The sequence below is a fragment of the Lepisosteus platostomus genome, chromosome 13 (genome assembly GCF_059453375.1).
Source record: "Lepisosteus platostomus isolate fLepPlt1 chromosome 13, fLepPlt1.hap1, whole genome shotgun sequence".
Classification (NCBI taxonomy): domain Eukaryota; kingdom Metazoa; phylum Chordata; class Actinopteri; order Semionotiformes; family Lepisosteidae; genus Lepisosteus; species Lepisosteus platostomus.
This window is the reverse complement of record NC_142623.1, coordinates 30,648,985-30,665,593: the sequence shown is the minus strand read 5'-3', so window position 1 is coordinate 30,665,593 and position 16,609 is coordinate 30,648,985. Positions and strand designations below refer to the sequence as shown.

The window sequence follows — 16,609 nt, the reverse complement described above, 5'->3', positions numbered from 1 at the left end:
GAAATTCACTGAATACAATTTTGTGTTCATACAGCTCATGTACTTTTTTTGTTCCCCCAATACAGCACTGTTCTGTCAGACTTGTGAAGATTGCACCCTACGCCTAGCTCTCCATCTGTGTTGACAGCAGTATTAACTCCTTCCATGTCAGATTGTAGAGGGGGTCAGTGGTGGGCTTGGAGACTTCCTAGGAACAACAAAAGTAAAGTGTTGGTGGAGAAGTAGGTGTCACTTTTGGCATTAGATTTGCCAAACTTTTGCTCTACATTGAATATAAGAACAGAAGAAAGGTTGCAAATGAGCGGAGACTATCTGGCTCAACGAGCCCATTTGGTTGTCAGTAGTTAATTGAAGTAGAGAGCTGTGTCAGCATGCGGAGGCTGCAGAGCAGCAAGGAAAGGTTTATTCCATGCTGAAAAGAGAAGAAAAAAAGCACGACATTTCGGCTATGGAGCCTTCTTCAGGCCTTCACATCGTGTTTCTTTTCTTCTCTTTTCAGCATGGAATAAACCGTTGCTTGTCCCTAGTAGTTAATTGATCCAAGGATTTCACCCATTTTTAGAAGACGCCAGAGTATCAGCTTCAACAACGTGTATAGGCAGCTTGTTCCACTCTCCCACAACCCTGTGGGTAAAGAAGTTCTGAGTAGGTTCCCCCTCTGTCCTTAGGGTTATTTTTAACTATTCCCTGCAGAATGGAGACAGGAACACTTTACTGTAGATGGTGGCTTTGTTGGATGAAATGATAAACCAATGTTAGTTCATAAGAGCAGGGGTGCTAACCCCAGTGTCCTGGCTAAATTCCAGTCTGGGCTTGAAGAGTCTTGCCTCTCTAAAGTCTCACCTTAACCCCCTTATTGGAGAAATTTCTCCTCCCCCCTACTCTGCTGTCCAGAATGGCTGCTGTGCATTGTCGTGGGTTGCCAAGGATATCCGATTAAGTATATCAGGGATACTTCAGGATAAAAATCTCTCTTTAAATGTAAGTAGTTATTAATTAACTAGAGTGGCATGCTGGCAGAGTGGTTACTGTTGCAGCACTGCAGCAGTGGGGCCTTGGGTTTAACTCTTGACCTTGGGTGCTATCTGTGTGGAGTCTGTATGTTCTTCTCATGTTTGTGTGCAGGTTTCCTCCCATGGTCCAGAATCACAGTGGTAGGTTATTTTGATCAAGTTATAGTTGGCTTCAGGGAAAATTGGCTTTGGTGTGAGTGTCTGTGTCTGCCCTGTGATGGACTGGTGTCCTGTGCAGGGTTTATCCTGCCTTGTGCCCATTGCTTGCAAATGGTGTATTCAGAATGTTAATATCTTTCCCTGTGTGCTATCGAGAAGATAATTGCCTTGTTGATCACTTCTGTTTTACTTCCAAGTGTATCTAGGAATGACCTCAATAATAGGTGTATTCACACGTCACATGCCTAGATTTTAATACAATCTCAAATCCAATGATTTTCTGACCATGTACCTTCTCTTCTAGCTTCAATCTAAAGGCCTCTTACGCAATCAGTGGTCCCTCCCTTCGGTTTTTATAAGAATTTTGATTGTACATATCAGGGACTTTTTATCTCTGTCATTACTTTTAGATTACTGCTCTGAACACCTCTTGGCCTTAAGACCTAAGGCCAAATACAGCTAATACTGCTAATGCTATACAGCAATGCCAACCCCCCTACAATGTGCAGCACCTACCCGGATGATGTGATGGCAGCCAAAGTGCACCAAAATGCTCAGTACATATCAGCTACCTGTGGGGAGGAGAACAGAGAGATGAGGCCAATTCAGAGATTAGGATTATTATGAGGCCGTGATTGGTAAAGGCCAGGACACTGGGGTAACATCCCTACTTTTTTCATGATACGACCTACAATTTTTAATGACCACAGAGAGTCAGGACCTCAATTTTACATCTTGTCCTTTGGACGGCATCTTTGTTTTTTACAGTGTAGTGTCCCCATAACTATACTGGGACATTAGGACGCACACCCTCTACTGGTCCAGCTGACAAGTCTTCCAGCAGCAACTTTAGCTTTCCCAGGAGTCTCCTATCCAGGTATGGCCCAGGCTCACACCTGCTGAGCTCCAGTGGACTGCAAGTCGTGGGTTGCAGGGTGATATAGCTGCTGGCTATATCACCTGTATGGTGATAGATACAAAAGTGAGGCATGTCCTTATGTATTCATTAACAACTGTCTGAGTAGTTAATGAAGGTGCAATAAATTATTAGTAGAAGTCTGACCAAAGTCCTTGAGACATTGCTATTTCTTTGTTAATGTACGTACAGTATGAAGAACAAAAGAAGAGTTACAAATGAGAGGAGGCTATTCAGCCCCAACTAGCCCATTTAATAATAGTTAATTGATTCAAAATCTTGTTTCTTGAAAGAAGCCAGGGTATCAACTACAGCAACGTGGTTGGATAGCTTATCCAAACTCCCCCTACTCTTTGGGTTCAAGAAATGCCTCCTCTTCTCAGTTTTAAGCACACTTGCACGTTGTTTCTACCTGTACTTTCAGGTTCGTGTTTCACTGCTCATCCTGCAAAGCCTGTCAGTTAAGGACATTCCCTTAGATATGTAGCATTTTTCTCAGTTCTTTTCTCATTTTATTTGAAATATTTCTTTCTTGAAATGACACTCTGATATGTTTATTTCTTAATAATACTCCATTCTGAGACGCTACTGTTATTGAGTCTCCGCTGAGTGTCGCTGTTCATAATTTGACAAACGTGCTGTTCTCGTTCAGCTCGGAAGTTCTCGCGAGAACACCGGCGCACTAATGTGAGCGGAAGTACTTCTGGACTCTCTTTTCCGGCGGCCATAGTGAAGTGATCGGCAGGGTAAGATCTGCTGTACCTAATGTATTTCAAAGAAATCTGTTGGCATCCTGAGTTTTAGAGAATGGGCGCCTCACAAAACACCGTGTGTTCAAACAAGGAGCTTATAAGGTGTATTGTAGTGCCATTATTTCATTGAAATGAGTTATTAAGACCGAGTAGCTACTGATCTGGCCTGTTGAAACTGTTTATCGCAGGCATGCATTTATAATTTCCTTCACTGACTTCTGCCACTTATAAATTAGTCCCGGAAAAGTGTGGTTTGTGTCTTTCACGATGCTGTCGTTTATGTTTCCAGAGGAATATGACCTAGTGGAAGAGTAGCACTCCTTTCAAGGGGTGAAGCTTCTGTTGAGCTGCTGCATGTTATACGTTTTCAAATGTGGTCACTTTTGAATCGGTGTGTAGGGTTGATAAATATTAACAAAACTCGATTGGCTGTATCGGTGGTTAAGAAACGAAAGTTGTTTTGGTTCACCCGGTTAAAGCTCACTCGGGATCCGCACTGCTGCTTGGCTCAGTTCTTCAGCGGAAGAAATTAGTAACTTGGTTTAGGAGCGGTGTGACTTGTGTGGTCCAGTCTCCTTCGTGTACAAATCATGTCCTCAAGTACCTAGTTTTTATGATTAATAATGTCTAGACCAGGAGCATCAAACTGATCTTGGAGGCCTGGTATTGAAGCAGGTTTTCATCACTTAAATCAGCTTATATCTAGCTGAACTGAATCTATCAAACTCCCAGCTCTTTAGGTGCTGCCGCTGTAAGGAGACCTAGAGAGGAGGAATTTATTTGCAGTTTGCACTGTGTTCTCGGGATGTGAACAGTACAATTGACAACACTTTCACGCATTATGCACAGCACATTACAAAACAGTAAATAATGAAAGTTACAGCCAACCATCATGCACAACTTAGAACAACATACAAAGGATAGTACAGAACGATAAACAGAACAACAGATATGAAGTAGAAGCCTGCAGACAAACCAGGCCTCCAGGCTCAGGATTGAACACCTCCGGTCTGGACATTATTGACTGCTGATGTTTTGGGTTTTCTTAGCTTTTTCAGTGAAGCCTTTCCCATTGCCCAGCAGTTTGCTGCTTGTAAAACCGGGTACTCTGAAAACAGCCGGGTCAGATAAATGACGGAAAATGCCCTTCCTGTTAAACGACACATTTAAAAAAATTAAAGCGAGCATTCAGAACTTGATGTGCAAGAAAATGCAGCTTAATGCAGCTGTTTATGCTGATCAGCATGTAATGTGCAGGTTTACATGTGCAGGTCTACATCACATGAGATTCCCTCCAAAGGCAGCTTTGTTTCTTGACCAGCCAAAATGGCAGTTTTGCAGATGTTCAGTCCCCTCTTGTAGAGCCTGTCTTCTCCGGATTCCAAAAGGGCTGGTCTGTTGGTTCAGTTGGTCTCTGTTTTATGTCTGTCCTGCATTTTTTCAGGCTAATGGGATGAGAATACAGTTCTTGCGTGAAGACTCTATGTACGGTGACAGGAAAGAAATAGACATGACAATTTTTTGTTGTTTAATCAGAATGTATTTTTCTATTATTATTTAGATGAAGATCGGAAGAGCAATTAACGCAGGAACGCAGATGATTCCAACCGGTTCACATACTTTTTCTCTCGGCTGTACAGAGAGCATTGCAGGATAATCACCTGGTCTTCCTCCTCTCTTCCCCAGCCAACATGAAGCTGAATCCATTTGTCACATCCTCCCGCCGCAAGAACCGCAAGAGGCACTTCAATGCCCCGTCTCACATTCGCAGGAAGATCATGTCCTCTCCCCTCTCCAAGGAGCTCCGACAGAAGTACAACGTGCGCTCCATGCCCATCCGTAAGGACGACGAGGTTCAGGTGGGTCTTGATTTGAGGAGTTCCTGTTTTGGGTCAGAGGTAGCAAGACTTACATTCTTGCAACTCTGGGCTTGTCATGCAGTCATCCAAAGACGGGTTATGCTGTCATGAAGCAAGGAAGCAGGCTATGAACGTCTAGTTTAGAAATGGGATGCCTGCAGTTCAAACAGTGATTTTAATGGAGATGCTCTAAAGCTTAAGAACAGAACATTACAGAGCCCCAGAGGATATCCGTCACCTTCCCTGAGCACTTGCAAAAAACAAAACTCAGAACCTTCTACTTTAAAAGGGATTTTATTTAATTGGTTTTATGTCTTTTTGTACTGTATCCCAAGCCCTTATTGTGATTGTGTAATTCTGCTGTCTTCTCTCATTGTGTGTTTTTTTCTTCATGTAAATGACTTTGAGGAGTCACTTTTAAAGGTGCTATATAAAACAGTTCATTATTATTTTGATGTTTAAACGGCCCACAGCTTGAATTTAAATGGTTGATGAACAGCTGCACTGAAGGAAATAAGTGATTTTTGTATGATAAATGTGATCAGGAGTCTAGCTCACAAAAGAAAGAGAATTCCGAAAACAGATAAATGATTGAGTTACAGGGTGAATAGCAAAAGAGTGATGTTAAAGGGCAGTAAATGTGACAATGTTTTCCAGGAAGCTGATTTTTCTGTACAAAGCTTTCTGAATTCGGAGCAGGGATTTTGTGACCACTGGGACGTGCGTGCCTGTGCTGAAGTGTGTTTGTGCTGTGCAGGTTGTCCGGGGGCATTACAAAGGGCAGCAGATCGGCAAGGTGGTGCAGGTCTACAGGAAGAAGTATGTCATCTACATTGAGCGCGTCCAGCGTGAGAAGGCCAATGGCACCACAGTGCATGTCGGTATTCACCCCAGCAAGGTACGGCCCCTTTAATGAAGTCTTTTAATTGGTACTTTTGTCTAAGGGAGCTTGGACACTAGAGAGTGGGTTATCTAAAAGTCAGAACTTGCCTTGCCTGAAGGATTGCTGGTTTTTGGGTAAAGGTCAAGCGTAGCTAGTTAAACATTTCATTCTCTGAAAATTCTTTTAGTCCTCTGTTTATGCTGATCAGCATGTAATGTGCAGGTTTTGTTTTATGCCATCAAAGATGAATGTGAAAAGAACTTTTGCAAACATGTTGTGAGCCACAATAAGGCTGTCCTTATTTAGAGACAATTCTTCCCATTGGTAACTTTAATGTAGGATGAGTGAGGTACAACTATATTTCAAAAGAGGCTATATGTAGGCTTTATAATGGGGGTCAGTTTTAAACTCCTTAACTAATAATTCCTTCAAAGCATTGTTAAAAAGAATTTCTGCAGCTCATGTTAATGTTCACAGGAAACCTTTTCTTACAATATTTTACACGCGTCTTTAATTTGTGTCTTAGGATTCCTTTAAACCTTGGCAAAATTCATTGAAGCTGTCCTCTGGAAAACATTTAGCTCAGTGAAGCAGTGAGAAGTTCATATTCTGTTGTTCCTAGTGTTTCATTTTATTCTTAATGTTTGTTCCAGGTGGTGATCACCAGGTTAAAGCTGGACAAGGATCGCAAGAAGATCTTGGAACGCAAAGCCAAGTCTCGCCAGGATGGCAAGGAGAAGGGAAAATACAAGGAGGAGACCATTGAGAAAATGCAGGAATGAAATAACATTCATTTTGCTAACACCAATAAAAGACTGTAAAAATCCAGGAAATAGTTGTCCTTGTCTTTACTGTTTTGTTTCAGGATCAACCTACTACCTCATTTAGCCTTTTGATTTAAGAGGAAGATTACTGAATAAAGTCTTTTTTCAATGTTGACTAAAATGAATTATGAAAAGGTTGTTAAGAAGAAAATGGGTTCTGAAGTTTCCTGTTTTTTGTGATACTGTTAATAGTGCAGGGCTGGTTTTCTAAGCTTCTTTAATGCAGTGGCACTGAAAAGGCTGGGAGAAGCTGTTAAATTGGTCCAGTTAAGTTTGGCCTAAGAGTGGAGTTGGAATAAAAATCTGTGGATAAGCTGGCCTTTCAGAACTAGTAATTGGACACCCTTGTACCTACAGGCTTTGGAAAGTGATGAGTTTTGTATTTGGTGTACTGAGGAGAGTAAAAAGTTATTCATGTAGTCTCGTTAATGAACAGCTGTGCAAATTTATGGAACTATGCAAAGTGTGGTCAGTCGTTATCTTCATATGTCTCATACTATAGTCCAGGAGTCTGTACACCTGCTGGTTTTCATTCCAGCTATCAACATTGGTGGAGCGGTGAAGGTGTAGTTCATCTGAATTTCACAATTTGCTTGTGATGCAGCTCTGTTGATAAAAGCACAAATAGTATGTAATAAGATGGCAAGAGATGCAGATTAACTTCTAATTATTGTAAGTAAATAAATCAGTAATGATTCTTGACACTTCTAGGTAATGGGGTGTCCCCTCCTGGAAGTTGTGATGGCAGCCAGAGTGTGCCAGTACACTCAGTGGGGAGGAGAACATGATGAAGCCAGTTTATAGATGGGATTATTAGGAGGCCATGATTGGTAAAGGAAAGGGGGAAACTGGCCTGGCCAGGATACTGGGGTAACATCCCTACTCTTTTTGAGAAATACCCAGGGATTTTTAATGACTATGCTGCTCCAGGACCTAGTTAGTTTAGTTCTCTTCTGAAGGCCATCACCCTTATTTTTACAGTAAAGTGTCCCTGTCCCTATACTGGGGCATTAGGACCCACATAGACTGCAGGGTGAGCACCCCCTACTGGTCCCACTAATACAACAGCAGCAGCCTTAGCTTTCCCAGGAGGTCTCTTATCCAGGTACTGGCCAGGCCCACACCTGCTGAGCTTCAGCAGGCTGCCAGTGTGATACAGCTGCTGGTTAAATGTGAACACGTTTGGAGTGCAAAGCCTTATAGAGATGTGAGCAATTATGACTGTATCCAGTTTGCTCCTATGAACCGATTTTGTTTTAATATTTGTCTTTCTAGTCATTTTTTGGATTCGATTTGCTAATTGTTGGTCTCTTACTTGCACATTTTATCATATATTTGTACTCTCGTTTGCGTCTCCCCCTTTGTTTATTTCTGTTTCTTTTTGTTGTTGCATACACAGTTTTTTGCCTTTTGAATGTTTGTAGAGCAAACGTCACCGACGGTACCAGTCAATTCCAGTGTAGAATGTTTCACTCACCTTAATAAAGCCATACAGACAGCGAAGTATCATAACTGAATGTGTTCGTTTGCCATTTTTCTTGTACGTTCATCTCAACAAAAAAAAACAAATGAAACATATATATTTTAAATGTTTACATTTTGTGTGCGATTTACACCACAATACCAGTGTCCACCAATTAGTATATTTGTTATATACATTAATTATATTTATTACGTTTCTAAAATAGCTGGAGTTCGGGGATAAAGACCATTTTAAAACTCATTCTGTGTGTAGTACACAAAGAAGTACAGTGCGTGAGAAAGGTTTCAGCTGTAATGTGTCTCACATTTGACTATATAAAGATTCATTACCTCTAAGCCAGCACTTTTACCATCTTAAAAAGGAACATGTAAAGGTTTATTCCATGCTGAAAAGAAAGGAGACACAACATTTCGGCTGTGGAGCCTTCTTCAGGGTTCTGCAAAGTAGCGCAAAATACAAGATACATCAAATGTCTAAAAAGTGCCATCTACTAAAACACCACACACACAACATGCAAGAGCAGAAATATTTTCGCATAACAAATTAATGTGTTATATGTCGCTACAACTGTAGCAGTGTATCTAAAATGAAGTTATGAAAACAGTACCTTATATTTTAAAAACACTCTTCGGGACCTCCCAAGTGACGCATGACTTCCACAGACTTCTCAGCGTCATGTGATCACAGCTTCCTGGTCTGACCGGGTTTGTTCCTGCCGAAGTTGCACAGAACTCAGCTTTTCTTCTTTAGTTTTAGCGTTTTTAAGTAATCAAGAGTTTCTTGTTATTTTTTTTTAACTCGGGTTCCCTGTGTCGAGCAAGGTCCTCCACAATGACGTCTCTGGCTTTTACAATCCCAATGGTTGTAATGACTTTATTTTGGGCCATTGTTGGTGGCGTTATACCGTGGTTTATTCCCAAAGGACCAAACAGGGGGTGAGTACGGTTTCTCACTTTTATCAGCGAAGTTTCTCGTATTTTAAAACTACTTCCCACCAAAATTAACGACTACGTGAGCTGCGAATTTAAAAAGAGTCCTACTCATTCCTTTTCATACTTAGCGTTTAGTTCCCCGTTGGTTTAAACATAGCGATACTGGATCGATCGATTCAGCTGCATAATTACTTGCAAGCCACGTGATATTTTTATGTACTGCCTGTTCTTTAGACAATTTAAAGATGTATTTTGCGAAGAAACGGATTTACGTGTTCTTGCAGTGTTTTTACGACCTTTGCAGCAATTAATCGATTTTCTTGTGACGCGTCTGTGTCGAACGTGTAAAATGAAATAGAGAAAAGAGGTGGAGAAGCGACTGAATTCGCTCCATTTTAAGTTAAACTTTTAACATGATATAAATGTTGCTAATTGGAGCAACAGCAACCTGTTTTAAGTTGCTTTATGAAACTACTGATGTGGTTCGGGAGCGCGCGTCGCATGTCACGTGACCCATCACTCGTGCACGAGTGCACGTTTTTGCAACGCAGTCGAAGGGCACTGAGTGAATCTAAAGGGGGAAGCTCGTCGCCAGCAAAAATGCTCTGGAAGTGAAGAAATCCTCCTGGCTTCCCGTGTTTAAGATGTCGCCTTCGCTTGCCATTGGCTTTAATGTTGCAGAGACGCCAGAGGCATTGACTGAGGTTCTGCTTTTATTTTTAACTGGTCTCTTCAGCGCCTGGTATTAGTCAGGCCGAAGATGATCTCAAAGCGTTAGTAGGAGGCATGTGACTGATCACAGGAGTGTATCAACCCAGGCAGGGGTGCCCAGCTGTAGTCCTGGAGGTTTTGTTCTGCTTGAATGGCACAAGTAAAACTTCTTTTCACGCTCTGAAGGCACTTGTGATACCTGCAGGACACGGGTCCTCGGGGATTTGGGTTGGCAGTTTTAAAAAGTTTTAATAAGATTTATTTGGAATTAATAATAATAATTGCTTACACTTTATAGTGCTTTTCTGGACACTCCACTCAAAGCGCTTTACAGGTAATGGGGACTCCCCTCCACCACCACCAATGTGCAGCATCCACCTGGATGATGCTCCAGCACTCTCACCACACACCAGCTCTCAGTGGGGAGGAGAGCACAGTGATGAAGCCAGTTCATAGATGGGGATTATTAGGAGGCCATGATTGGTAAGGGCCAATGGGAAATTTGGTTACACCCCTACTCTTTTCGAGAAACGCCCTGGGATTTTTAATGACCACAGAGAGTCAGGACCTCGGTTTTACGTCTCATCCGAAGACGGCGCCTGTTTACAGTATAGTGTCCCCGTCACAGTATAGTGTCCCCTAATGCCACAATATGGGGCATTAGGACCCACATAGGCCTCAGGGTGAGCGCCCTCTGCTGGCCCCACTAACACCTCTTCCAGCAGCAACCTTAGTTTTTCCCAGGAGGTCTCCCATCCAGGTACTGACCAGGCTCACACCTGCTGAGCTTCAGTGGGGCTGCCAGTTGGGAGTTGCAGGGTGATATGGCTGCTGGTATTGACACTGTGGCTGGGAATGTGATGCCTTCTGTATGTATCCATCTATCATCCAATTCAGCATCATGGGGGCATGTGTAACGAATACGCCCCTGCGTATAACGGGGATCTCAGCTGCCCGGGCTGAGGGAGCTCTCCTTTAGCTCAGCTGGCAAGTTCCCTGTTGGGTGACGCCGGAGACCCGGGTTCGCGCCCCAGCGGTGAGGGACGAACTGGCAGGGCAGGAGCGGCAAGGGCGGAGACCCCAAGAACCGTTACACCAGCCACAGACGCAGGGTGGGGTACACCCTGGATAGGATGCCGATCCCTCACAGGGCAGACAGACACACTCACACCAGGACCAATTTCCCCAGAAGCCAATTAACAAATGGAGCAGCTGGGGGAAATCCACGTGACCACAGGGAGATCATGCAGGCTTCACACAGACAGCACCCCAGGAATTGAATCCAGCGCAGCAAAGCTAACCACTGCACCAGATACACACATTTATTTCACCCATTTCTTTCCTAACATAAATAATGTTAATAATAATATGATTATTTATTATAACATGCAACCATGCAAAGCACTTTACAGGCAGTGGGGACTTCCCTCCACCACCAATGTGCAGCCCCCACCTGGATGGTACAACAGTTATCGGAGTGTGCCAGTACACTCCCCACACACCAGCTCTCAGTGGGGAGGAGAACAGAGTGATGAAGCCAGTTCATAGATGGGGATTATTAGGAGGCCATGATTGGTAAAAGCCAGGGGGAATTTGGAAATTAATTCATATTTGTTGCATTGATCAGTATGGTGGACCTCCTTCCTCAAAGCTCTTGGGTCGATTCCTGACGGGAGTGCATTCTGTGTGGAGTTTGCGTGTTCTCATTCTGGTCTGCATGGAGTTTCTGCGAGTGCTCCAATTCCGTTCTACGATCCAAAAATATTTTATTCAGGTTAAGGGGCATCTCTGGAGGCACACAGTCTCTTCTGGTTTTCATTGCAGTGCTAACTGGTGACTTAATTGATCCATTTGTTTGTTTCCATTTGTTCCATTTGTTAGACATTTTATTAATTTTTTTTCTTTGCATTTAACTTTGTTCTCAGTATCTGGAGTTCTGCTGTTCAGTTTGCAGGTTCATTTCCTTTGCTTTGAAACCTGCCCTCTATACTGCAGGGTATTAGGACTGAATTAAAGCAGTTTTGCCTTATTTCCTATCCTGGAAGATGCCTTCTTCTGTGTTTTTCTTCTAATTAGATATTAAAGATTTAATTGGTCTTAATTCCAACAGTTTCCAGGTCTTTAGTCTTTAAGGACTTCCCATTGAATATCTATAAGACCATGAATGAATATTAGGGACTTAATGTAATTCTTTCTTCTTTGCAGTTAAGGTATGAGAACTGAAAAGAGAGGAAGATGCTCAATCTTTCCATCTATGTCTGGCACTTGTTTTTCCATCTGTCCATTTTTCTGCCTGACGTCCCATTTTTCAAGGTCATTTATCAGCTAAACGGTAGAAAAGAAAAACAAGGCGTTATGCACCTATTAAGGCACATCACCCATTGTTTTTGTTCTGCAGAAGAGATTGTCAAGTTGCTATTCAGGTTTGACTAGGCAGATTTAGTTGCCACTGGCAGAGCCTGCAAATTAGTAGCATACAGCTGGTGACTGAAAATGTTTTTTTCACTTTTACAAAGCCCATTTATCTGGACATCTTTAAGGGGTTTGAATATCATTCTTGCTTTTAAAAATCAGAAAAGGACATTGATGCTTTTAAATTTAAACATTTGACCAAGGACGAATCCACACCTGCAAAAATATTCAAGCCCCCTACCATAGGAAAAGCTTTTAGTGTTTTTTTGGTACTCTAGTAATCTCCAAATGAAGAAGAGTATTGTGATCTAGTTAGTTGCTGTTGTGGGTAGAGGTTTAAACAATTTAAAATGATCTGCTACACAGTGATTGAATGGATGTTTGGCAGATGCCAGTGGGATGGGAAAAGTATGTTAAAACTCCTGATTGCATTCAGAACCTCAAATGAGACTGATCAAGTGCACGGACTACTTCAGGGTCCCAATGAAAGTGTCCATGTGCTCCGGTAGGAAAAGAACAGGAGGCACACTTCCATATAAAACAGGAGGTCCTCCTAGCAGGCAGCTACCCAGCCTTGTGTTTGAAGTTGGCTTTTTAGGATCTGACAAAATAAAAATGATCAGATGACATTCTGGAGTCCGTTAACTACTCCAACAGCCGGAAATTAACAGAGGCAAAAATTGGCTCCTCCTGTTCGAAGCCAGTCCTTCTTTTAGTATCGCGGGTGGCCTTCAGAGCCTGAACTGGGAGTTCTTCCAAGTCACCCTGCTTTTTCCGGTGAACCTAGCTGAGATGAAACCTGCAGGTACTGAACGTGAAAACGTCTCTCCTTTGTTGTTTCCCCACAGGGTTATCATCACGATGCTGGTGACCTGCGCGGTTTGCTGCTATCTCTTGTAAGTATGAAAACTCTGGCCACGCCAAGCCGGGGCAAGCGGACCCTGGCTGCCTGGTTTCTTTTAATGGGCTTTGAGATGGGAATCTGTAGCTGAGCGTTTGGGCAGTGACATTGGGTCAACGATCGGTGAAGGTGGCCTGGTGGGTCGTGGGTTCATTTCTAGCTTTGTGGGCCAGTCGATGTGGCATTTCTTCCGTGTGTGCATGGGCTTTCATTGGGCTCTCTAGTTCCCCCCCCCCCATCCTCCAGCGCTACAGAATTTATGTCTGATCTTCTACTCTAAAATTGTCCCCTTCTGGCAGACTGTGGTGATAATGGGAGTTCCAGGGGAGTTCATATTGAGCAGGAGGATTGTTCCCAGTATAGCCAGTACAGGCACTGGGACTATAAAACCAAAGGAGCATGATGGAAAAGAAGAGCCTATTCTCTGTTCTGGCAATATGAGTATGGATGTGGAGTGCCGTAAAAAAACTTCAAGACATTAAGTAATGTAAATGAAATGGAGTCCCAGGAGAGAGAATGAATTATGGTACCGTGCAATAACTGTACAATTATTATCTCAATATGCTGCCCGTGTATTCCTAATGTTTTTTTAATGTTGTTGTGCAGTTTATTAACACAAAGTGTGTATACTGCAGTGCATTTCAAGGCATGCACACAAGAGGGCAGTAAAACACAAAATATTGTGTGATTTTCATGAAGGAAAGAATACCACTGTCAAAACTTCTCACTGTTGTTTTTTTAGCACAGGGGATTATCACAGCATTGTGAAGGCATAATGCACATCTTTCTCGACATTGTTACGTTTTTCATTTCTCAATATATTATTTTCCATGAGAGTTAACAATGCCTGGTGACACGTATGCCCTTGTCAGGCGTTAAATGTTTGAGTATGATATGCTGCTGAAGCAGGTGGGAGAATTTAGTCCCTTTCTATCATAGATATAGGCGACTTGGTCACCTGTGCCTGCTAGCACACCAGTTCTGACCCCCCATTGAAGCAGTAGCACTTACGCAGTGCAGAGGTTCTTCCAGAAATGTGGCTTCCAGAATCCCATCAAGACGCACTGACCAAATAAATCACAGTTCGGGCAAGTCGCCCAAAGACCCACGAGAGAGGAGACCTCTGCTGTAGTGGCTTGCTGCCAAATATGACAGTGACGGCTGTATTAATTATAGCAATCCGAGCCCTGTCAGATTTAGGGAAGCAGAATAAACAACCAGCAGGTACTTTTGCTCTAAACTGCAGCATCGTTTCTTAGTCTCCAGATCAAAATTTTTACCGGGCACATTTTTGCATGCAACCAGGCCTGATCCGTGGATGTTTTAAAATATGTAATTAAGGCACATAAGAGCTGTGGTTGTTTGACTCGGGTGGGCCTACTATTCAATGCAGTGAGATACAATCATTGAATTAAAGACATAAAATACCTTCCTTAGACCAAAGGAAAATAGAAGTACATAGCATAACACATAGGGATCTATACTGCTTAGAGCATACTAGATAAATGCTGCGGCTTGTATGCATGTCTTTTGTATATCTATATATTATATATGCATATGGCTTCTGATTTCTGCCTCGGATCTTGTGGCATTATAAAGTCATTTGAGATCCTATGTTTAGTACCATCGTTATAGAGTGCGGTAAAAGTCTAGGATTTCCCACTTTGGTAAGATTAACACCCATTTTATGTAAAGGGTTGTGGTGCTGCAGGGCCTAACAAGACAACAGATGACACTGGAATCCAGTAGTAGCTCTTGAACTGAATGCAGCTCCCCGGTATGACTCAGGGTTGTGTGTGGTGAACGGCTGAGTGAATCCTCTCACTACGCTTCTGGTTTAATTTTCTTATTTTTATGCAGCTGGCTAATCGCCATTCTTGCCCAGCTGAACCCCCTGTTTGGGCCGCAGCTGAAAAACGACACAATCTGGTACCTTTATCACCACTGGCCTTAGAGTCTCTCATCCCAGAACCCCTCTCCCTGCACAGGTAAGGACAGAATCTGGTACCCTTATCGCCGGGGGCCGAAGAGTCTCTCGGACCAACACGCTTATTGTACATCTGCTACTGGACACTTGAATGAGTCTGGTGTCTGTATAACCCTACAAGAACAAAACACAAGTAGAACCAGTAAAACAAAAAAAAAACATTGCTTGAAAAGACAACTGCGTAAGAATGCGGTAATGTGGCTGTATAATTGCTGACTGCAGTAGACTTTCGTTCCAACAGTCTGTCGAAATTTCACTTCCTTATTCGTATAGATTCAATGATTCTGCTATGGCTCTGTGGAGCCTCACAAAGGCAGAGAAGTTAACAAGTGAGGCTGCCTGCTGTTTCAAATGAAAAGACGACTAACTGAGCTTCCCCCCTTTTGTCCAGACCCGTGTCGGACAGTAGGGGTCCACTTTGGCAGAGCTGCGGACACATGAAGCTGTTCTGCGGAAAAAATGAGCTCGAAAGCGCAAAACGACTTTGCTCGGCCTGCTGGTGTGGCAGTTTTATGTCTGGCCATTTCTACGGGGTGAAAGGTTGGCTTGGCCCAGGACTCGGAACCGGACAGCGTGTAGGGGGGCTGAGTCTTCCCGGCTGTGCCTGGGGCCTGAGTTTAGCACAGAGCTTAAACTGCGGACACTCCCACGTGTTGGTGAAGTGCACCGCTTCCTCTGGGCTCCTGCTCCCACTGGAGGGAATACCTCATCCCAAAGGGGCAGGAATTATTAGGATGAGGCAATCCGTGTATTTGGATGGGAAAAGTAGCCAGGGATGCCAGAACCTCCTACAAGTGCCCTACAGGAAATGGTTTGCATATCTTGCTCCTACTGACCTCCCTTTTTCATCTTTTTTCTTTTCTCTTCCCCACCAGAATCAGATCTTTATTCGTCGTCAGTCTTGTACAAAGGGAACGGTCCTTAATCATCTGATGTCTTACCACAGCCACAGCTCGACCTCGTAATAGAGAGCAGCAGAGAAATGAAACAAACTAGTTCAGATACTTTGTCTCCCGTGTTGAATTTGTTGAGGTTGAATTTGGATAACTTTTATGAGATGTGAATAATTAGCTTTTTTCCCCCCAGATTTGTTTTATGTCTTAACACGTGATTGCTGTGCCTGGCAAAACTAAATGACACATGACTGATTTATTTATATATATGTACTTTTTATTCTTGTGCCCTTTCTCATTCCAGCTCAATTTACGAAGTATTTATTTTATTCCTGATCCATATCTGTGCCTCAAATTGTCATTGTGTCTTAAACTTTCTGGTTTCTGTGTGTGAGGATGTTTTTTTTTTTCCTTTGACAGAAGACAAAATTAAAGTCTTTTGGCGGACATCATTCTTGGTTCCTTGATATAATGTTTTTTTGAAATCCTTAAAGTCTAGATCGTTGTCTTTTACATTCATAGGTGCCAAACTGAGCAATGGAGATGTGAATTTGAAATTAATATTGAGAGGTTTTTCTACATGTTCTGAAAGACAGATGGGCTCCTACAGTGGAAACCCCCCTTATGAACTGTGCAGCTCGCAGCTGTAGTGCTTGTTACTTTCTGCGGTCCTTTTAATAGCACAAGAGGCTGCACTGAAATCCTGAAAGGGGAACTCCTATTCAGAGTATTGATTATACTGAACAAAAACGTTCTGAGCTGGCATTTACAACCTGGTTTAAAATCCAGCACTCTGAAATGTGCACTCGCAAAGCCTGAAAATAAGGAGCAAAACTGAATATTGGCTTAAAAACCCTCCATGGGCTGGGCCTGACCCTCTATTA

At 42.8% G+C, this 16,609-nt stretch overlaps 2 protein-coding genes and 1 long non-coding RNA gene across 3 annotated transcripts; 2 read left to right on the top strand and 1 right to left on the bottom strand.

The window, feature by feature from the left end:
* Window positions 1–2,708: 2,708 nt before the first annotated feature.
* rpl26 (ribosomal protein L26) lies at window positions 2,709–6,415 on the top strand. Its single transcript, XM_088604096.1, has 4 exons — window positions 2,709–2,834; window positions 4,527–4,699; window positions 5,457–5,597; window positions 6,236–6,415. Exons 2-4 carry the CDS (start codon window positions 4,532–4,534, stop codon window positions 6,362–6,364), a joined length of 438 nt encoding a protein of 145 aa, XP_088460222.1. The 5' UTR covers window positions 2,709–2,834; window positions 4,527–4,531; the 3' UTR covers window positions 6,365–6,415.
* On the bottom strand, window positions 4,547–8,501 carry LOC148650366 (uncharacterized). The gene is made up of 3 exons (XR_015926096.1): window positions 8,219–8,501; window positions 7,884–7,956; window positions 4,547–7,012 (listed from the first exon to the last, which is right to left on the bottom strand). It is a non-coding gene; the product is annotated as an uncharacterized LOC148650366 (long non-coding RNA).
* Window positions 8,502–8,570: 69 nt separating this feature from the next.
* atp6v0e1 (ATPase H+ transporting V0 subunit e1) lies at window positions 8,571–16,177 on the top strand. Its single transcript, XM_088604097.1, has 4 exons — window positions 8,571–8,824; window positions 12,793–12,840; window positions 14,706–14,833; window positions 15,708–16,177. The coding sequence occupies exons 1-3, from the start codon at window positions 8,721–8,723 to the stop codon at window positions 14,797–14,799; spliced, it is 246 nt and encodes an 81-aa protein (XP_088460223.1). The 5' UTR covers window positions 8,571–8,720; the 3' UTR covers window positions 14,800–14,833; window positions 15,708–16,177.
* Window positions 16,178–16,609: the final 432 nt, after the last annotated feature.